Consider the following 23,671-nt stretch of genomic DNA (forward strand, 5'->3'; position numbering starts at 1 on the left):
TATTTGAAAAAAGGTCGGTTCCGAAATCACAGAAACGGTAAAACTAAAACCCTCCTTCCCAAAGCGCTGTCTCTCTCAGAAACTCACAATCTTCGGCTCTCTGTCTCCTCCGGTGGTCTTGTCTCGCATTCACACTTTGTTTGCGTCACACGCTTGAAAACCTCCTACGTGCGAGGCACAGCGCCATAGCCAACCTTTCTCAGAACCCAAACTCTCTCTCTTCCTCGCCGAACAAACCCTAGTAATAGTCTCTCTCTCTCTCTCTCTCTCTCTTTCACTCTCTGATTAGTTTCCTTAGATTTTATTGTTTTGCTTTTGAAATTGAACTTCAATTCTATCTTCTGTGTTTGGTTGCTTGGAATATAAGTACCCAGTAATTTCTTGTTTGGTTGCTCAGAAACTCATTTTTTCCAATTCTAATACCTGGGTATATGTTTATTTATGAATGAGTCAAACTTAGTTATAGTTAATATAAACACATGGTTTCACTGAATTCAATTTTCCTTTGGAAAATATTAACACTGTTTGAATTAAATTGGGGAACTTAATGTATTGCACAAAAAAAAGTTTTTTTTAAATTTTTTTTTTTTTTAGTAATGAAAACAATGGAAATATAGCTTAAACTAAGTCAGAGAGTGTTATTGTGACATGTTGAAAGTAAATTTACTGTTTGTTTGCTGAGAAAACTGAGGATATGGCAAAGAAAAAGGGAAAAGTTAATGGATGCCCTGAGGGCATTGGTTTAGGAAATATTTCAGAATTTTTTTATGGGAAAAGAAAAAAGTAACTTAATTTTTTGACAGATTTTTATATTTTCCATAAAAGTGGTATTAAAACTTTCCTGAAATGATCCATTAACAAATTCCCTAAGGGCACCTGTTAACCGGAACCAAGAAAAAAAAATCCACGAACTGGTTATTGAATATTTTGCCCTTTTTTATTTTATGCTCTGGGTTCTGAAAGTGATGTGAAATTTACATTGATTATTGTGATGATTCAGCTGAATAAGTGGAGTTTTTCTTCTTCTCAAGTCCATAGAAAATCAACAACTTATTCTTTTTTATTGTTCTTTTATAATTGAAAGTTTCAGCAACCAGATGACCCTAGGAGGAATTATTAATCTTTTGGTTCATTTGATCGTCTGTACTTTGATCAGCACTAGCCAATGACCTCTAGGTCAAATGGAAATTCCAATAGAAATATCTAGGGTTCAAATCCGGAAAGCTCCTTCCCCTAATTAAAATGCTAAAAAATAAAAAATTTCCATTGGCACTACTATATTTGGCCACATTTAATTTTAATAGTTTGTCGCCTACGCTATTTATACCCAATATTAAAAGGTGGAACCACTGGTTTGATTTGGTTGTTTTGGTTACGTTATTTGATGCCAGGGAAAATGGCGAGTGATGGGAATTTGAAGACATGGGTATCTGATAAGTTGATGTTGATACTGGGATATTCTCAGCCCACATTAGTTCAATATATTATTGGACTAGGTAAAGCATGATATGGTGTACTTAACATATTTCACTTTGTGATTATGGTTAGCACTTTGTTTAATGGAGATGTTGCATTTTTTGTAGCTAAGAAAGCGACATCACCTGCTGATGTGGTGAATAATCTAGTGGAATGTGGATTGTCTTTATCAAGTGACACCCGTGCATTTGCTGAAGAAATCTTCACTAGAGTACCCCGTAAATCATCTGGTGTAAACGTGAGTTTTTTACTGGATATTTTGTCAATGCATATACTTCCATCTTCAATGAGCATCTGCAGTTGACCTTTGCCATTTTAATTTCTTATTCTTCACATAAACGAATTAAAAATTTCCTGCCTTCTTTCACTTTAAGTGGTGTCTGTAACAGCTTTATCATTTTTTTTTCCCATGAAGTAGTCTTTTCTATTGATATCTTATCTACCTATAAAAAAAAACAGCTTTATCAGAAACAAGAGAGGGAAGCTGCGATGTTGGCAAGAAAACAGAAGACTTATGCACTTTTGGATGCAGATGATGAAGAAGAAGATAATGTTGTTGGGGATGATGCTGAGCATCGATCTTCCATTGCAGCTGCTCCTGAAACCAGAAAAGCAGATACCAATAGAAAACGTTTCAGGAAGAAGATTGAAAGTCAAGATGATGAAGACGATGAGGCATTGTGTTTATAATCTAATTTATATATATATATATATATATATATTTTTTTTTTTTTTCCCCATAAGCTAATGGGCAATACTTGTTCTAATGGCAAATCACTTTTGTTTGCCTTAATGCAATGCCACAGGTAATTGCATGGGGGGAAGGAAAAGGACAGGTTAAAAGACAAACATCCGAAGATGAAGATGATGGTTCAGAGGTATCTTACTATTCTTAAGCCAAGTTGTTTTATTTTTCTAAGATGCTCCCTCTCTGTTACACCACAATGTTCACTGAAAAAAAGAATTCTTCTTTGTTTGGTAAGTTACACATGCCCATAGTAGGTCTTGAACCCTTGTCCTAACCCTCCATCCCATTAATATGTGAGGAGGAAATGGCATTCGAGCTATATTTCATTGGCTCATTGAAAAAGATGGCTGAGTTATAATGCATGACCAACCTTAAATAGTTGACTTCATCCATTGATTCAGTTTAATACTTTTAAGGCGTTTAGCTGGTATTCTCATTGGCTGGTTCGTTTACTTGTTATATTATATAAACACATCCAACTTGGCAATGCTGGGTGAGGACATTTAAACAGTATCCTATCTAAAATTTGTTTTTTTGAATACCTACATGGTTTCATTGATTATACTATTGTTTGCCTTGTTAAAATTTGTAACTTGTGTTTCCTGAAACATCAATTCTATTAGGGAAAAACATTATTTTTATTTTCATTATTTAGTTCTTTTTTCCCCTTTCCCAAATTTAATATATGGTTTGTGTTTCAACTGTTATGCAGTCAGAAGAAGAAAGACTGCGTGACCAAAGAGAGAGGGAGCAATTAGAGCAAAATATAAGGGAACGGGATGCAATAGGGACACGGAAGGTACACATTTATTTATTTCAAAATTGTTATTTTGATCTGTTACTTTAAGCTGTTGTTAAAAGATATATTGGTAACTTGTTGGGCTATGTCTTGTTATTTCAAAGTATCATGGTTGATGTTCCCTGTAGATCCTTACATAATTGATTGATACCTCTATGCATAAAGAGGCAGCTAAAGAGTGGCCACATATCTGAGCCTGCCAGCAGATGCAAATTAATTTGGCACGTCCATGTAACATATATAGTTGTATATACAGGCTTGGATTCATTGTCCCTACATCTATGTAGATTTATTTACACTAAACAAAATTTAATACTTTTGCCTTGATATAGCACGATAGACTCTGCTGTGTCTTCCTATATGTGTGAATGATTAGTATTAAATGTCATTTTTGTACATACAAGATACATATATGCACAAACAGATGATCTTTTACAACATGCTTTATTTGTTAACTTTCATGTTACTTATATTCTGCCTCTTTTATTTATTTATTTCTTCTTTTTGGTTGTTGATTTTTTAACAGCTAACAGAGTCAAAGTTAACACGAAGGGAGGAAGGTATGGTATTCTAGAGTCCTGCTTAAATACATCAACACTCATTACATCCCACAAATAAATGCATAGTTGCTCATACAAATACATATTGTAGATGTATATACATTTAGATGTAAATGTGGTTCAGCTATGTATTTTATTGCACAACAGAAGAGGCAATAAGGAGATCTAATGCTTTGGAGCAAGATGGCATCGGAAGTTTAAGGTTGGTCATTATATATATATATATATATATATATACCCTTGGTTGTGTTTTCATTTATTCATTTTTATTAACATGATATTACATCTTTGTTTGAAATGAAAACATCATTCTTTTTATTAAAAAAATTATTAAGAGCATGATGTGTACTTAATGTGACTAAAGAATTCTTTAAAGTTAATCCTCTAGCTAGCACAGAATGGGACAAAGGAGTCATTTAGTCAACCTTATAAAGCTGGATAGAGTCTTGCTTGAGTTTTTTTTGATGATAACAAAAGTAAGAGACACATTTTGAGAAGAAATAGGCTTGTTGAGATAATTTAGTTATGCAGTTTGCGACTTGCTGACTAATACGAAAGACAGTGCTTGACAGCCTACTGAAATCTCCTTTATTACACCAAGAGCCTTGTAGTTCAACTAGCACCTCCTGGTGTTTCCAATGGAGACCAGGTTCAAATCTAGGAAGCACAGACACGTTATTATCAAATTAAAAAAAAAAAAGCCTTCTTTATCACATTCTATTGTATCAAGTTTATCATTTAACAGTATTAAATGAGCTTGAACATGACAAATATGATCTCAAGAATGTATTTTCATAAATTTTTAGCTGTCTATGAAACACCTAGATGAAAATTATTGAGAGTTACTAATATAAAAAGCACTGTGTTGATGTGTAGAAGCACAAACAAGTGTGCTTAGCAGACTAAGAACTATTTTTTAACGAAGTAGGTTCCTTTGTCATATTTGAGCAAAGCAGACACTGATTTGGGCATAACACATCTTACACCAAAAACCGCAAAGACAGAAGTCCTTAACTAAATTTTTATAAGCTCCCGATTTTTGCCCCTATAGTACATTCCCAATCTACTTGGGTTGGCTATGATTTTTAATAATATTTTATGTTACTTATCATTTTTTTTTTTTTTACAATTAATAAAAATTTATTGAAATAGAGGAGAAGCCTCATGTGCATAGGATGTGTACGCAAAGTTTCCCTAAAGAAATACATGAATCATAGAGTTACAAGCAAAAAGAGAGAGAATGAAGAAAATCTCAAATAGATTTTGTGACTTCTTAGGCATCATCCAATGAATCCCAAATACAGTAAAAATAAACAACACTTATCAAAAAAACAGTAAAAATAAACAACCCCAGTTTTATGGGCTACTGATCTGTAGTACAAAGAAAGCCACTTTCCTCAGCATCATTGTACACCGTATACCTCATACCACTAGAACCTCTTATTTGTAGGGCCTTGTAAAAGGAGTTAATCAAACTTTCCTTCACTGCTTAGCCTTCATTTCAATCAATTAAGATGTTAACGTAGAATCAACTCCCTCTTTCATAATCATTGAAAGCTTGTTCAAATCTAGTATTCCATGAGAAATTCCACCTTTATTCAAAGGTCTTGGGCAAGAGTGCTCTGAAACATTCTTATTTGCTGCAATAGAGTCCATGTAACTAATCAATATAACTCCTTTATTGCATAATTCCTACTCTATTTTTAATGCCAAAGCCTCACTCTTCTACCATCCCCAACCTCATAAGTCAGCCTTCAGAAGTACAGATCTATTCACTTGTCCTTATGCTTCTCCAAGGACTACATCCATGCCTATTTCTAACACCATAGGACTTAAGCAATGAAGTAGCAAAGATCCGTAGATTTTTCATTTCATTTTTATATATAATAATAGCAACACCAATCACACCCCCCTTCTTCCCTTTATATGAAAATCATTTGTAGAAAATTTCCCCAAAGTTGCTTTCCAAACAAAAAATGCAACCTTTGTCGGTGCTTTCAACTCCACTTAGCCTTTCAAGGGGAATCTAAACTAATAACCCCTCTCAGAGCCTCGTAATAGGATCATTTCCATACAACTTCCAACATTTTTAATCATATTTTCCAATATTTATCCTGACCAAGTAGAGTCAGTAAAAAAAAGTGTTAATTGGCAGCATCTATTACTTATATATACTCATTCACTGTAGCAGATTTATTCACAGCTAGCGTAAATAGCTCTAGAAGTAACACCTTTAGAGGTTCATCAGCACAGCAGACATCATTCCAAAATCTGATGCTTCCACAATTACTAACCTGAAATTTAATAAAACATGAAAAAGAGTCCAACTGGCTTTAATACCCTTCCCAACTCCCACTCCATGTGTATCTCCCACTGAATTCAATGTCCAACCCCCTCCCCTCAACCATTTTTCCTACATATGATTGCCACGAGCTCCTTCCACAAATGATGTTGATGTCTCGACTCCCCGTGCTGTTCTGAAGTCTTGCTATTTGTCATTTGTGTTTGCCAGATTGGATGAAGATTCTGCAAAAATAATTAATAATCATTCTCATATTACCTTAATTATTTTATAAGTAAAGGCTTTATTGATAAAGAAAAAATGGTGAAGCCCTAGCACACTGGAACTATTCAAGAGAAACTAAAAAATTAGGTTTGAGAAATACAAAGATCTAAAAATGCCAAAAATGCGAAAGAATCAAGTGAAGTGAAGGATTTTATGTATATTCTATCTGTTGCACCATTTGGTGTTCCAATTTTATGTGGTGGATTAATATTGATACTAATCATCTCTTTCTTGCCTTGTTTCAGAAAAGTTTCAAGACAAGAGTACTTAAAGAAAAGGGAGCAAAAGAAACTAGAGGAATTAAGGTATGATGGATGTACATTTTGCTCTTACCTTAGTTCAGCTGCACGCTGCAGCTTCTGCTTTTTGATGACTTTCGACCTGAAAAAAAGAATAATGGAAATAGTGGTAGGTGCTCTTTCTTAATAATTTTTTTTATTTGGCTTCACCTCAGAGATGATATAGAAGATGAGCAATATCTATTTGATGGTGTGAAGCTTACTGAAGCAGAATATCGTGAGTTAAGGTAATTTGTCTCTTACTGCTTGTGTATTCTTATATTATTCATTTTCCTTCTCCATATTATGAGTCTATGAGTACTCACTTTGCATTAAATTATCTATCTTTTAAATAGTATGTCAAACTAATATTATGTTCTATGAGATTGGTTGGTATACATAATTTTTCAAAGAGTATATATGTGCTGGATGTTGAACCTTTATGATATGATGTTATATTACTATGCATGATTAAAGCCTTTTTCCGTACTTTGTTGGATTGGAGTGCTGCTTCTGTCTCTCCCCATTGTTTTTCTCTCTTGCACTTGTTTGATCATTCTTTTTTGAATTGTTTGTACTTCTTTCATAGTACTGCCAGTTTACTAGGTTTGCTTTTTTCTAATAAAATTTTTCGTTATTTATCAAAAAAAAAAAAAATTTCCTTGCATGATTAAAAAAGAAGAAGAAAGAATCACACTTGGTACTTGTAAACTTCATTAATTTTGTTTAGTGTTTCAAAGTTTTATTTCACAATAATTTGATATGCAGATGCCGAATTTCTTCCCCACCCCCCAAATCTTTTGTCATTTTGGAAAAAGAACAAAAATCTGTGGTTGTCCTAGTGGATGCCCTCTCCTTTTGCAATGTGGACAGTTCTTTTGTCCATTTGTCCATTTATTTTACACACTTAAGACTTTTTTCCTAGACTAATGAAGAAGTCCTTTATTAGGTCTTGCATATTGTGTTTGCATGTGTGATGATGTCTCTTGGGAACTCCATCTTACACCTTTTCTTTGCCACATAACTGGAATTAATTTTTGTTCTTTCATTTTTACTATTTTTTTTATTGTTCAATTTCAATAGTATTTGTTAAAATAATGGTTAAATGGTTAAATTCACAATTTTCTAATAACTTTAAGTTTTTGAGATAAGTGGTAGTTTATTATAGTATCAGAGCAGGTGGTCCTAATTCCACTCTACCTTCTATTTAGTAAGTTAAAAATCCTACATGTTAGGCCCCACTTATTAAGGGGGAGTTTAGTCCGACATGTGAGAGGGAGTGTTAGAATAATGGTTAAATGATTAAATCAACCATTGTTAATAGTTTCCAAATAGTATAAGCTTTTTGGACAAATGGTAGTTTATCATATTATTAAAACATTTCTTTAGCTTACATTGCTTATAACTAGCAGAGGGCCGGCTTACCTAGTGGCTAATGTTTCTACTTAGTTTGGGAGAGGTAGCTAGTAGGCATTCTTAAATTTTTGAAGAGACCGATTGCCAGAGACTTGAGCTCATGACACATTGCTTGAGTATAGTACTAGTATCAAATAAAATTTCAAAATTGTTGGCATCTGTTTCTTATACTAAAAAAAAAAAAAAGCTTTAGAATGGCCACCCTGGTGGCATGCAGCAGAAAGATGATAGAATGACTTAAAACATTCTCTGTGTTGTTCTTTATACACATGGTGCATTTTTGAACCATGTCTGTGACAATCAACTATAGTCAACCTTTGGTTGAGTGCTCATGTGAGATATGTTTTGAACTTATTCATTTTGTATCCGTAATTAATAGTTCAAAGGTCAGAATCCCTGTCATGGGCTCCAAACATGCCTCTCTCCTCCCCCCGCCCTTTTTTCTCAAATTTCTGGAATTTTGATTGATGACAAAAAGCATGGATTTTATGTTTGTTTAGGTACAAGAAGGAAATATATGAGATTGTGAAGAAGCGGTCAGAGGAGGATGACAATACAAATGAGGTAATCAACAGTTTCTTTTTTCGATTAGTAAATAAATTCATTCTAACCAAAAATAGTGCATTCCCATTACACAAGCTGTGTATAGAAGAAGGCACATAAAGGATACAAAAGAAAGACAAAACAGAACACGTGGCAATAGTTAGTGTACAATGAGTCCATGAACTCTAATAACCTTCCAAAAAAAAAACTCTAATAACCTTCCACTACAAAATATAAAGTCTGCAAAGTCCACTCAAATAAAGTCTTAAAGAAAAAATACTTCAACTTCACCACACTAAGTTCTTGACCCTCATAATGTTCCCTCCAAACACACCACATAAGACACAAAGGAACTGCTTGCCAAACCTCCCCACTACCTCTCCTGCCAAACCTCCCCTTAAACACTCCAAAATTACCCAAGAAACACCAAACAAACAAAATAGCATAGACCATAACTCCCAAGCCACATCACAATGGTGAAATAGGTGATTTACATCCTCCTTGTTCTGTTTACACATAAAGCACCACTCCATAACAATGATACTGCATCTCTTGAAATTATCTGCTGTTAAAGTCCTCCTCAACACACCCTGTGAAATGAAAGCAACCTCTGGAGGGATACAGATTTTCAAAGTACTCTTCCAAGGAAAGTCTGCACCCCCTAGCAATGTGTTGTAGTAGCTCTTCACTTGAAAAGCCTTTTGAGGCGAAGGGGTCCACACTAATGTATCATCCTCCCCATGTCTAAATTTTGTGTTGTAGAGCTCTGATAACTGGGCCACATCATCTACTTCTAAGTCCTGCACTGCACGAAGAAACAAAGGATTCCTATGCAACTGGTCATCCTTATACTCTATATAATTAACCATCATAGCTTCACTATCTTGTGCCATAAGAAACAATGTAGGATACCTTTCCTTGAGGGAAGTCTCTCCTTGCCACAGATCGTGCCAGAATCTAATTTTAGAGCCATTGCCTACATCAAAACAAATGAAGTGTTTGAATATATCATAAAAAATGGTTGTGGCGGTTTGGGGTGGAAACTGATGCTTTCTGGAGGCAAGTTATAGGGATAAAATATGGTATTTCTAGGGGTGGCTGGTGTACTGATTTGGTGGTAGGGCCCTATGGTGTTAGTTTGTGGAGTATATAAGCAAGGGTTGGCCTGATCTTCTGAATAACATCTCTTTTGAAGTGGGAACAGGTCATAAGATTCATTTTTGGTTGGATATCTGGTGGAGTAATGAGTCCTTTTTGGACAGATTCCTGGACCTTTTTGAAATTGCAAAAAGTAAAGAGGCTTTTGTAGCCGAATATTTGGATGGTTCCAATGCTTGTATCCATTGGAATCACATTCATTCAGCCTCTTCATGATTGGAAGCTAGAGGGCATGGACTTATTCCTAATGGAGTTATATTCTGTAAAGATTAATTTTCCTCAGGAGGATATACTAATCTGGAATGCTTCTTGGTCTTGAGGATTTTCAGTAAGTTCTTTTTATCAGCTTTTGAGGAGAGGTGGGAGATGCTTTTTTTTTTTTTTTCCTTTGAGGACAGTGTGGCGTGTGAGAGTTCCTCCTCAGGTTGGTTTCTGTCTGGTCCACTGTGAAAGGGAAGATCTTAATGACTGACAACCTGCAGAAGAGGGGTTTGATAATTTCGGATTGTTGTGTTATGTGTAGATCTGATGGGGAGGATATTGATGATTTATTTTTGCATTGTGGCGTTGCACGTGAATTATGGGTTTTTATTTTCTCTCTTTTGGGTCTTTACTTGGGTGATGCCAAAGAAGGTGCCAGACTTGCTCATTATTTGGTCTGGAATGTGTGGTAAAAAAACTTAATCTACTACGTGGGGAGCTATTCTGGCTTGTCTTTTATGGACCATTTGGAGGGAAAGAAATATGAGAGTTTTTGAAGGATCAAAATGTTCAAATGTTCAACTGAAATCTCAAATTTTGGGTACTCTGTTTGAGTGGCCGAAGGCGTTTTGCTCTAATGTCAGTTCAGGTTTAGACTTTCTGACCTTTTTGGACAGTTTGGCTCTTTCCTGAATCTTGGGGTTGTTTTGTTTTATTCTTTTTCTTTGATGTATTCTTGCTTTTCTTTTTCCTTTGGAGTGTCCTTAGTATACTCCCTGTTTACTTTGGCCTCGGCCTTTCTTCTTCTTTTTTGATTGAATAAAGCTTCTTTTCTTACTGAGATATATATATATATATATATATATCCCAACCACTTCTAATTTACTTTCACAAACGCAATCCATATGCTCCCCTAGCCACCCCTGAGCACCAGAACTCACTGCTGGATCTGTACTTTAACTCAATGAACTGTCTCCAAAGCGCCATTTCTTCACGCACGACTCCACAAGCACTACCCTACAAAGCTTGATTAAAGATTAACAGCTTATTAAATCCTAAACCCCCATCGCAGACTGGATTGCAACAAATATTCCAGTTAACCAAATGAAATAAATTCTTCACCCATACTACCCCATAGAAAATCTCTCTGAATTTTCTCCAATCTAGGTAACCAACCATTTCATCAAAGCATTGTTGTCAGATCCATTTATTCATTCATTGTTCTGGTTAAATTTTTATGGTAATGTTAATTGTGTTTGTAATTACTTTGCATAGTCCCTGGTAGCGCATGACAATTTTACAAATGTTGCATAACATTAATATTTGAGGAATTGGTTGTTATTGCCAAGCTATAGAATTAAGCTGATGATCATCTATGTTGCAATGCAGTGGTTTGGAAGAGATTTCTGCAAACCGGTTTAGATGAAAACTTTATTGCCTTTTCTGAAGAAAAAAAAATTAATTTTTGTAATTTTAACTTATTTATTTATTTATAAGTAGTATTGCTGGGAAAAAAAGAAGAAAGATAAGAAATGTGAAACCATAAAATGAATTTTCTGCCTCTCAATCAGTTAAAGATGGCAAATATTTTTCAAAGGTGATCGTTGAACAAATTAGGAACCTAGATGATGATATGTACACAATCGAGTGGATTGCAGAATTGTTTGAACCATCAAATACAGTATTTCCATTCCTCCTGTTCCTTTTCATTCTTAAGTCTGATTATGGTTGGGCAGTCCACTGACTTGTAGTCAAATAATTTTCAATGCTTATTAGAGTTGCTTTCTGTTCCTTAATGTACTTTCTAGATGGAAAAAGGAAAATTCAGTTAGTTGCATTTTTACCTATTTAAAAAAAAAAAAAAAATACTAAATAATATTTTCCATGCGCAGTATCTCAGATCTGGATGGGAGCTACATTAAATTTAAAACTTCCATTCAATTTTAAAAACTCTTAGTTTTAGAAATATCCCCCCAAAACTTATATCAATGTTTTAATTTTTTGAAGAGTTTCTCTCTGCAATTATCAAAAAAAAGAAAAGAAAAGAAAAGGCTCTCTCTGTCACATACTGACACACAGATTGTCTATATTATATGTATTTAACTTTCAAAAAAAAATTTATATGTATTTATGCATATTTGTTTGTCTGCACATCTGAATACTTACACATACTAATGCAAGTATATGGCATGTATCTTTACGCTTGCAGATGGTCAGATTGGTTTGTTCTTGAGTTTAGTTACAATCACCATGCATTAAGCAAATGATATTGGTGTTCAACCTCAACATCAAACATGTATGCACCACAGTAGGACGGCAGAAATTGCCAGGGGATATGATCCTTTATTATTTCTATGAAAATGTTTTATGTGTCTATATTTTAGTTTTTAGAATAGATTAATACAAAATCCAACACACAAGTTGAAATATAGAGTTGACAGTATGCAAAAGACGATTACATTAAAATAAATCAGATATATTTTTCCTCAAATGTAGGTCACAAGTATACATCTATGCAGTGTTGGAATATCAAACTTTAAATAATGAATATCATATTGCCATTGCGCACATTCTTGATTTTGGCTAGGTGACATGCTTGAAGACCTTTCTATTAAGAAATTATCCTCTTGCTTCAAATAAACTTCAAAAAACTTAAGATAACGAGTGAATGAATTCTGTCCTATCTTCTGCCTATATTTGTTTCTTGTTCTTATTAACTAATTATGTGCTGTACTCCCTTACATTATTTGGAAGTGCAGTACAGGATGCCAGAAGCCTATGATGAGGAAGGGGGTGTCAATCAGGAAAAGAGATTTGCTGTGGCTATGCAACGTTACAGGTCAGGTTACACTGGAAAGAAAGGATGCCGAGATGTTTACAATCATTGCATTTCTCTCTCTCTCTCTCTCTCTCTCTCTTACACACACACACACAGAGTACAATAGCCACATTTCATTTAGGAGCTCCATCCACCACAGCATGGTTATGAATTTATTTTCTGGAAATGCATCTTGTTTAGTCTTGTTAAGCTTTTATTTTATTTATTTATTTTTTTTTTTTTACTTATTGTGCCTTATAGAGACCAAGGTGCTGCGGATAAAATGAATCCATTTGCTGAACAAGAGGCCTGGGAGGAGCATCAAATTGGTGAGTTGAAGATTAGCATTCTTTTTATTCATCATCTAATCAAAATTCTCCTCTGTGATCAGTATTCTAATTCTGAAATCATTACCTTTGCAGGAAAGGCAACGATGAAATATGGTTCAAAAAATAAAAAGCAAATATCTGATGACTATCAGTATGTTTATTCAATTTCTACTCTATTGCATCATTTTGGTGAATCTTGTTTACATGCTTTTAGGATGTTCACTGACATTTTCTTTTTTTCTTTTGTGATGTATAATGATTACACTAGGTTGTTGTCATAGTTTCCTTTGTTTTATGTGAGCATGGTTATGACTAGCATCTGTTGTTTCTTTCCATATACAGGTTTGTGTTTGAGGATCAGATTGATTTTATCAAAGCATCAGTTATGGGTGGCGAAAATGTATGTATTTTAACTTTGCATGCATTTGAAATTGGATTATATGCTGGCTTTTTACTTATTTTATGTACTGTTTCAGCTTTATTTCAAATAATCTAACTTTCAGCTTTTTGGAAATAAGCTAGCTTTTAGCTCTGTCTCACGCTATGCAAATAAGCTACTGTAAATAAGCAATGGATAATATGGATCAAATTCTTCTGTTTTGTGCTAAATTTCTATCTGCTTCTGTGGCAGTTCCTCCCTAATTTTGTGCTAAATTTCTATCTGCTTGTCACTTTCTTCACTTGCAGATTGATAATGAGGAGGCCACCGAGTTGCTTGAGAAGTCTATGGCAAAATCAGCTTTGGAAAAGCTTCAGGTCAGTTTGTAGTCAAAATCGCTTTTGTGGGGGGTTTGAAATACTTCCCCCATAAATTATTAGGATCAAATTCTTCTGTTTTAAGCATGTGGCATGATTGGGCAAAAGATATCTTAAAAAAAAAAGATGTTTAAATAGTTCGAATTATATATTACATTAAAAAATAAGATGTTTGAGGAAATTTTCAGAAAATTGTGGAATAATAATTTTATCTAGTTGTTTAAATAAACATGGAATGACACTAAAAAATTATTGCTATGGCAGAAGTTAGAAAGGCAGAATTGCCCTAAAAAATGAGAAAAGTTTGAAGAGACTGAATAACATATTTTCAAGTGAAACAACACATATTTTGGAAATTTCAAAAAATTGAGGGAAGTTAATAAATAAATAAAAATTTGATTATCATTTTTCTTTTTGCTCATTCAGGAGGACAGAAAATCTTTACCTATTTATCCATATCGAGATCAATTGCTTCAAGCCATTGAGGATCATCAGGTTTTGAATTTCTTCACACTTTTCACCTAATAAAGTATTTTATATTTATGATTATGTTTTGTATTATCAATTTGAGAAATGTCATGTATATGTCTGCATAGATGCACACATATCCAAATGCATGTCTTTTAAGGTGTAAACTTCTTTATGATTACCTTTTATTTTTTTGATAGATTCTTGTTATTGTTGGTGAAACTGGTTCTGGAAAGACTACGCAAATACCCCAATATCTTCACGAAGTTGGATACACAAAGCGTGGAAAGGTATCAGGTTTTTTGGTTATAAGTTATGGTGGGGGTTTTTTTTTGAATGAGATTTAGTGGAAATCTTCTGGTGATTTCCTCAATACAATTGCTGTTACCTTTTGTTGATTCCCTTGTGAAAAATTCAGAGAAAAATTTGAGATGATGTTACTGAGTTTATGTTACACACATTCTGACAGATCCTCCCCCTTCAAATAAAGTGTGTTACCATTTTCCACATTCTGATGTAAATTGTATCCTCCTTAGTTGCCTTTGCAAACTAAAATTAAGCAGAGGTCTTGGTGATTGATGGAGTAGGTTGGTTAATTGAAAATATTTGGAATTCAGCCTAGGTTTTAATCATGATTTTGGCCTTTCTTTACAGATTGGATGTACACAGCCACGACGGGTTGCTGCTATGAGCGTTGCTGCTCGAGTTTCTCAAGAAATGGGTGTCAAACTTGGGCATGAGGTACGCCATCTTAATTTCTGTATTCTGGTTTATTTTTAGATAGCCCACTGTTGTTAAGTTCTTAGTACTAATTAAGCCTTGTGAAAAATAATGTATATTTTTGTGTTGGATTGCATGCCTTTTCATGAATGATGTATGTTGTACCTGTACACACGCTTTGATTCAAATATGTGATCTGATGTTATAGATGTATATGTGCTGAAAAAAAAAAAAAGAACAGCCAGATATGGAGGGATTGGAATTTTTGTCTTGAATTTTGCTTCATCTTTTGTATCAATAAATCAACCTAATTGGGATTGCAACGTTACTATTATCCCCATTTTATGATTTTTCTTGAAATGTTCTCTCCTTATTGTTTGTGTCAAAATGATGCAATAAACACTGTGGTTACCATAATATGATTTCTTTAATTTTCCTCTGTTGAAGGCCAACAGTAATGGTGTATGTCATATGCAGGTTGGTTATTCTATCCGTTTTGAAGATTGCACTTCTGAAAAGACTGTTCTGAAATATATGACAGATGGGATGTTGTTGCGAGAGTTTCTTGGTGAACCAGATCTGGAAAGCTACAGGTGAGCTATTTTGTTGTGTGTTTGGTTGGGGTGAAAAGGGATAGGAAATAAAATGGGTGTTTGAAATTTGCCATACAGGCCCACCATTTTTTTTCCCCATCCAAATGGAAGAAAATGAGAGGGGAAATGGAATTGAGAAGAAAGTAAAAAATTACCCCTCCACTTTTTCATGTTTTTACCTTTATATATTAAGGGAATATAAGTAATTCTCTCCAAACACATATGGTGCAAAACACAAATCTTTTCTATCCTCCCAACCCAACAGAGTCTTATGATTTAGTTATATTGGTTTTGCTGATTTGCCTATTGATATTTCTACAAGCAGTATTTTATTAAAGACTCAAAGCTATTACTCTTAATTATTAATTAAACAAAGGATAAAGATCAATTCAGACATATTTTTTATAGTTATTATAGAACGTACATAATTTTAGTGGTCGAATTTGGGGCTGTTTACTTGACTTTGAACCTATTTATCTTATAAATTAAGATAATAATATGGACTCAGTCCTTAGATTTATTTATGGCTGTAAAGGAGCCTTATGAAGTAAAAATCTCATGATGTTTGCAAAATTTTCAGTGTGGTGATGGTGGATGAGGCCCATGAAAGAACTCTCTCAACTGATATTCTATTTGGATTAGTGAAGGTGAGTGTAAAACCTTTAATTTAAAGCGGTTAATGTTTTATGGTTTTTATTTTTTTAATTGAAGTTCATTTATTGGACTGTTGGGTCATTTTTCCAATCACAAGTGGCAATCCTGTAATTGGGTGTGTAGATCAGTCTGCCAATGTTTTGGTGAGTCTTGCAGTATAATATTGGCAAGGTGTATTGAAGTTTCAGTTGTTTGTTTTCCTGGAAATAATGGAAAATATTTCAAGTGATTCATGAAATGCCTTTGGCATGTATATTTTCAGTATTGCCATCTGAAAGGTATTAGAATTGAAGAATGCTTAATATGGAACCAATCAGACAGCTTAGTTGTCGCAGTTAGATGTACAGGGAGCACATTCTTTTCTTTGGAATTGTCAACTACCTTTGGCTTCAGGACTCTATTTGGCATTTAATATTATTTTTAATCATTTGTTTACTATCTGACTACTGGTGCTCTTGTGTAACAGGATATTGCTCGATTTCGCCCCGATCTTAAGTTGCTAATCTCAAGTGCAACGCTTGATGCGGAGAAATTTAGTGATTATTTTGATTCAGCTCCAATCTTTAAATTTCCAGGGAGGCGCTATCCTGTTGAAATACACTACACAAAAGCTCCAGAAGCTGATTATTTGGATGCAGCTATAGTTACTGTTCTTCAAATTCATGTGACACAAGAACTGGGAGATATTTTGGTTTTCTTCACTGGTCAAGAAGAGATTGAAACAGCAGAAGAAATTATAAAGCACAGGATAAGGGGCCTAGGGACAAAGATTGCTGAGCTGATTATATGTCCAATATATGCAAACCTACCGACTGAGCTCCAAGCAAAAATATTTGAAGCCACTCCCGAAGGAGCACGGAAGGTTGTTCTTGCTACAAATATAGCTGAAACCTCCTTGACTATTGATGGGATCAAGTACGTAATTGACCCAGGCTTTTGTAAAATGAAATCTTATAATCCAAGGACTGGAATGGAGTCATTGCTAATTGCTCCAGTCTCCAAAGCGTCAGCTAACCAGAGGGCAGGTCGAGCGGGAAGAACAGGTCCTGGAAAATGCTTCCGGTTATATACTGCCTACAACTATTACAATGATATGGAAGATAATACCATACCAGAAATACAAAGGACTAACCTTGCAAATGTTGTCCTTAGTCTTAAGAGCCTCGGGATCCACGACTTGATAAATTTTGATTTTATGGACCCACCTCCATCTGAAGCATTATTAAAAGCCCTAGAACTCCTCTTTGCTCTGAGTGCATTGAACAAGTTGGGTGAGTTAACTAAAGTGGGCAGACGGATGGCAGAGTTCCCTCTTGATCCTATGCTATCCAAAGCAATAGTTGCTTCTGACAATTACAAATGCTCAGATGAAATGATTTCCATTGCTGCTATGCTTTCTATTGGAAATTCGATATTTTATCGTCCAAAGGACAAACAAGTCCATGCTGACAATGCGCGAATGAATTTTCACACTGGAAATGTAGGGGACCACATTGCATTGCTAAAGGTTCGGTTAATAATGGTCCTCTTTTTTTTTTTGGTGTTATTTTGTGGATACTCATTTTCCAGTTCTAAATGTTCACTGACTGACATGCTCAATAAATTTGAATGGTTTAAGTTTCTTTTAGTTGAGATCTTTAAAATTTTATGATGTAACTGGATTTCCAAGTGTGGCTGGATAGTAATGTCCTTTGTACTAATGTACAATAGGCTGTTCTGGCTGCATTTTCAGTAATAACCAAAAGAATAGTGATGTGGCTGTAGTGTTTTATTATACTTAATGATTTATGAGCATTGCAATGAATAGCCGTGTTTGAGAATTGGTATTGACCTCATTTGTTTTTTTCTCATTCAGGTCTACGATTCTTGGAAGGAGACAAATTACTCAACACAATGGTGCTATGAAAATTATATACAGGTATGGTTTGGGCACAACTGCTCTTGGTTGTAAAAACCTTAATTGTGCCAATGTTTTAATAGAAGCCTATGTATTTGTTAGAATTATGTGGTTAAATGATTAAATCTGCCATCTCCTAATAGCTTAAGCTTTTGGGACAATCAGTAATTTAACAGTGTTGATTGCATTCATGTCACTAGGTGCGAAGGCCTTGAGATGAATTGGTTTTAGAAACTGCTAATAGCTAAAAAATCTTCTTCTGGAGCTTAGTTCAGTCAGAATTAATATGTACTATATTGTATGTATAATTCTTGTTTACAACTAAAATAGGGATTTGACACAGCTAAGTGGCAATGGTGTAACAATACAAGTGCTTCCCCCCCCCCAAACTAAAATTTTTATTTTTAAGTCCATAAATTTATAAATTTTACTCTTTATTCTTTATTTTGTCTTTAAATTAATGAGTTCAATGAAAATTGTAAACTTCCTTAGCATTAGCTTTATTGGTTATGTTGATTGTACAGCAATTTAGACATTCTTATACTGGCTTAAAGGGTTAATTGTTGTGCTAGTTTGTAATCATAAGTGTTCTTAATGTTTTTTGTAATTTCAATGTTTACAGGTTAGGAGTATGAAACGTGCAAGGGACATACGTGATCAACTTGAGGGGCTCTTGGAAAGGGTTGAAATTGAATTAACCTCAAATGCCAGTGATTTAGAACCTATAAAAAAAGCTATAACATCAGGTAATTACTTTGCTTGCAATGACGAGGAAGTCAGAATGATTCCTTTTATATATATATATATATATATATTATCTGTGTGTGTGTTCATTGCTGAAATTAATTCTAAATGGTTCCTTTTAGGCTTTTTCCCAAATTCTGCAAGGCTACAAAAGAATGGGTCTTATCGGACAGTTAAACATCCACAGACTGTTCACATACATCCGAGCTCAGGGCTGGCACAAGTAAGTAATTCATGCTTTTATTAATCATTGATGATGTTGGGTTGTGGAGACCTATAAAAAAAAATGATGTTGGGTTGTGGAGCTTACGATTAAAGCACAATCTATTCAATCAAAGGGATAGGTGGAGTTACACATATAATGCTATTAGATGTGTATTCTTCTTATTGTCTAGTTTAACCAAGTGATACATAGTTTGAAGCATGTTGATTCATTAAATGGTTTCTAGGATGTATAGACCTCAGTTCATTTGTAGGATAAATTATGAAATTTGTCTACGTGTGGTCACATCCACCCATGTGGATGTGGTGGATTTAGGGTGTTGATAGGAAAGCTGAAGGGTTTAATTTGGGGTTGTAAAGGAAAGGGAAAAAAGAGAGAATTATAGAGTGTTTTGTGACTGTGTAAAGAGTATTCAAGAATGGTACCACGAGAAGGAGAGAGATAATGGAGGGAAGAAAGGAAAAAAGAAGAAAGATACTAGGACCTATGAAGCACAAACTTAATATATTTTTATGTTTATTTCTAAATGTTGTTAAGCATCTATTTTTTCATATAATATTAAATATATCAATTTAAGAACAATAAAGGATAATAAAATGAATTCATGACTTACATATGATGTCTAAAAGAGAAAATAAAAGATAACTAGATAAGTGTTCAAGATTAAAACTAAAAAGAAATAAAAGATAAGTGTTGCTCCTGTGATCCTAAATTAAAAATAATAATAAAAAATAAATAAATAAATAAAAGGACAGTTGGGACATGGGTGCAACAGTGTCCTAGGTGTGTCTTGTGTCTGACATAGATACAACACGTGCCTTTCACAACTGAATTCTCAATTCTTATTATTCAACACCATCTATTTGTTTAGTACATCAAGGATAAATATATATATATATATATATATAATATTTATTTATTTATAAGGACTCATTCTTGTATTATTAGTATTAGGATTGCTAGTTTGACTAGTGGACTTATTTTATTTTATAAAATGGTTTGACATTACTATACTAAAATGCAGCCCCTTGGACCCCCTGAACTTGGTGCATGGGGAGGTACCACTTGGACCAACAAGTCCGGCGTTAGACTGGTGAAAAAAAGCTAATAAAGTAGTAATAACTAATAAAAGGACTAACTTAGACTCTAAGAAAATAAAACCTAAGATACTTAGGATCTCCTAGAAAGTTATAGATTCAACCAAAATACCCTTAAGTCACAGGATTTGGAGAAATAATGGTATTGCTTCTGATTAAAAAATTGATAATAATTTGTTAAATAAAAACCCTAATAAAAAACTGTTTCCACCCTATAAAACATATAACTAAATCTTTAAAACCACAGTCTATCACTTTGATTAGACTTCACAATAAGTCTTGAATAGATGAATTTGCAAAGCAGTAACAAATTAATCTCGAGCTTGGGGATTCACGTGTAGTGATTCCATACCGCTGTTCTTAGATTCTCTTCTTTTTTGTACATAGTTTGTTTTTTTGTATATATTTTTGTTACTTCATGCTCCTTGCATGAAGTAGCCTTGATTAATAAATTTTATCTTACATTTTTTTTTTAAAAAGGCTTGTTGTTGGACTTGAAGTTGGAGTAGTTCCAGTTTGGCCTGTTTCTGATTTTAAAATAATTATTTTGAATGAAAAATTTTAAAAATATGATACTTATCAGAAAAAGTAAAATGAAAAAGATTAAACTAAGGAAAATTGGTAATAACATTCACACAAAGATTTTGATGCTTCTCAGTGGGATTGGTGCTTTGTGTTAGATGTGTAGGTGCATTTTTTATACACTAATAATATTTTTTTTTTGTCTACTGCCTTATAATGAGCCAGTTGAACTGTCTTGCTCCTGGTTTTCATTTTTCAAACTGGATGTTTGGGCTTCCAAATTTATATAAACTAATGTCTCAGGCTTTCTATGTTTTAAATAAAATATGTGCTGGCACACTTTTCCCTCTTCCCTATGGAGTGAGGTGTTCCTTAACATGAAAAGCCGCGATTAAATCTTAGTAAAGGAGATTTTTTAATAGGGCTAGTATGAATGAGGATTGATTATGCCACCTTGGTTGATAATGTTCTATTTTATATTTTTCGGTCTGATGTTCCATCTAGAATACCTTAACATTCTCTTCTTTAGTATACTCAAAAATAAAACTTATTCCCACTTGGCTGGACTGTTACAGTAGTAATTATTTAATAACTGATATCCTAAGAGAAATGACTTGTGAATGACATTATTTTCTATCTTTTTCACCTTCAGATCCTTCCAAGATGGGTTATATACCATGAATTGGTACTCACAACCAAGGAATATATGAGACAGGTATTTGTCATTCGCCCTCGAAGCATTTGATTTTAGTTGGCTCTTCAGTCTCTGCTAATTTGGAATATTTACTATCTTAACAAAAAATGAGAATTTGAATTACAGGTAACGGAACTAAAGCCGGAGTGGTTGGTGGAAATAGCCCCACACTATTACCAGCTTAAGGATGTCGAAGATTGTATGTTCTCTTTCTCTCTTTCTCTCTTCAACACTATCAATATTGTTTAGGGCCTCTAACATAACTTCACCTTATATTTTAATATTGTTAGGGATAGAAAGAATAATAAATTAAGTTTCCCTATTCTCACAAGGCCTGCTGATTAAATATTGAAATAATTAGTTTCTTTTTGATTGTTTAGACCTTTTACAATATCGATGAGGCCTTAGTCCAAAAGTATGAAATTGACTATGGATCCTTAACAAACTAATTGGGGTCATTCACATGTGTTCTTTTCCTCCATTCTAACTAAATTCAAAATCATACTCCCTTTGACCTCTTTAGTTAATATGTCATTTTTTACTACTTGTATTACTATTTATTTAGGTTTTCCTCCACCTCTCTTCATTCTTTTGACTTAAATCAAATCATTCTTCCTTAATTATCATTAATCGCTCTATCTTTCCTTTATTGACTATTTGTTAGTGGATTGAAATAAAATGTATTGGTTATATATTTCATGATATTCCAAGCATGCTCAAAATCATTCTTCTGGTAGAAAACCTACAAAACCCCCATTATTGTTAGAAAATATTGGTTAAGTGATTAAATTCATACTTTCCTATCAAATATTCTGTTTGGGATAAGTAGTCTCCTAAGTTTGAATCTAGTCTCTATTTTACATTTTATTAAAAAATTAAGGGTGTTCCCCCTTTTTGATATCAATACACTTATTAATTATCAAAAAAAAAAAAAATCCATGTATGGGGCCCACTTGTTAAGGGGGAGTGTGGACTTGTGAGTGGGAGCAATGGAAAATAATGGTTAAGTAATTGCTCACCTTTTTTTTTTTTTAATCAAGTTAAGCTTTTGAAACAAGGGGTAAATTTTTAATGTCTATGCCATCTCTTAAGAATAGTCTGCAAGAAAGAACATTGTTTAGGAGGAAACCATGCACCTCTTCTGAATGCTGTGGGTAGCATAAATGGGCTCTATTTGCTGTAAAAGTGATGGTTTCATGTTTTCTATTTTTTTTTTGGACAATTATCTATTGAAATTTTACATGAGTTGTCAGATGTCTTCTCCAATAGGCTTGTAAGGTTTAAAAGTCTGGCATTATTCAAGAATTTCAAAATGCAAACTTCTATCTCCCCCCTTTTATTTTTTCCTCAAAATTGAAAATAGATGTTTGCAGGTTATACAGTAACGTGACTTCTAACTAACTGTGGCTACTGTACTTGAAAACAAAATCGGAATTTTTAAGCACAGAAAACTAGAAGTAAATTGAGGAAAACTACTCATCACTTAATGAAAAAGAATTTTTTTTTTGAGAATCCACTTAATGAAAAAGCTGAAAATACTGCATGCAGAACAGAATCTTTAAGGGTGGCATATATAATTATATTTGTGTGAATGAAAGAATGGACCATTCTTTTTTCTGTTCATTTTTTCTCCAGAGTCAGCTTTTTTAGTTTTAAGTTATTGTGGAAGCAGGTGCGTAGCTGAAGTTCTAACTCGTGTAATTTAAGTTGAAACATGCATCTACTTTTGTGAGAGGATGTATTCACATGTTGAAAGAAGACTAAATTCTACTAAGAAATATTCTGTTGTAGCATTTTATAAACAGCATCAGTAACTGGATCTCATTTTGAATCTTGGCATTTACGCTTTTGGTTGATTTATGGTAAATATTAGTAAAACTACTTGATTTTTGGTGTTAAAGTTATGGCTCCTTTTCATGTTTAATGTTTAGATAACATATAGCAAGACTGACTTTCTTATATCATTTGGTTGCCTGGATTGCTAAATTATATTTATCTGTGACAGCGGGTATGAAGAAAAAGCCGCGTGCAGAAGAAGGGCAAGGATTGTAGGACTGGCAAACTGGCCACAAGTATCAGGAAAGCATATTGCAGATGATTTAGTAGAGAAGATGACTGTACATATCGGAGACACTTCAGTAGAGGAAATGTAAATACCATTTTGTATATCTAGAATACTAAAAGTTTCTGAAAATTTTTCTGCCCTCTGGGCAAAATCACACTCATGCATGCTGCAACTTAGCAATTTGGAGAAGCTGCTTTTTTGAAAGCATAATATTCTTTACAAAGAAATTCTAGTGTATTGGTCCCTTACTCTTGGGGTAGAGCATAACCTGAGTCAACAATGTAGATAAAGAATACCTGCTTGTAAAATGTTGAACATATCAAGATTGTAGCCACTGTCTTGCTCA

At 33.9% G+C, this 23,671-nt stretch overlaps 1 protein-coding gene across 2 annotated transcripts; it reads left to right on the forward strand.

Annotated features, from left to right (window-relative positions):
* LOC115963510 (pre-mRNA-splicing factor ATP-dependent RNA helicase DEAH1-like) lies at positions 1 to 23,671 on the forward strand. Of its 2 annotated transcripts, XM_031082517.1 has the most exons (28): positions 1 to 241; positions 1,392 to 1,496; positions 1,584 to 1,714; positions 1,936 to 2,151; positions 2,283 to 2,354; positions 2,937 to 3,023; positions 3,550 to 3,583; positions 3,731 to 3,785; positions 6,395 to 6,454; positions 6,604 to 6,675; positions 8,344 to 8,407; positions 12,505 to 12,584; positions 12,825 to 12,892; positions 12,986 to 13,043; positions 13,235 to 13,292; positions 13,580 to 13,648; positions 14,075 to 14,143; positions 14,317 to 14,406; positions 14,771 to 14,857; positions 15,314 to 15,429; positions 16,010 to 16,076; positions 16,550 to 17,590; positions 17,939 to 18,001; positions 18,603 to 18,726; positions 18,847 to 18,947; positions 21,219 to 21,281; positions 21,387 to 21,459; positions 23,266 to 23,671. In XM_031082517.1, the coding sequence occupies exons 2-28, from the start codon at positions 1,397 to 1,399 to the stop codon at positions 23,310 to 23,312; spliced, it is 3,165 nt and encodes a 1,054-aa protein (XP_030938377.1). In that variant the 5' UTR covers positions 1 to 241; positions 1,392 to 1,396; the 3' UTR covers positions 23,313 to 23,671. The 2 variants fall into 2 exon arrangements, with proteins under 2 accessions (XP_030938377.1, XP_030938378.1); XM_031082518.1 differs by lacking the exons at positions 1 to 241; positions 1,392 to 1,496; positions 1,584 to 1,714; ... (1 more) ...; positions 2,283 to 2,354; positions 2,937 to 3,023 and having other exon boundaries at positions 3,675 to 3,785.

Source organism: Quercus lobata, chromosome 10 (genome assembly GCF_001633185.2).
Source record: "Quercus lobata isolate SW786 chromosome 10, ValleyOak3.0 Primary Assembly, whole genome shotgun sequence".
Taxonomy (NCBI): domain Eukaryota; kingdom Viridiplantae; phylum Streptophyta; class Magnoliopsida; order Fagales; family Fagaceae; genus Quercus; species Quercus lobata.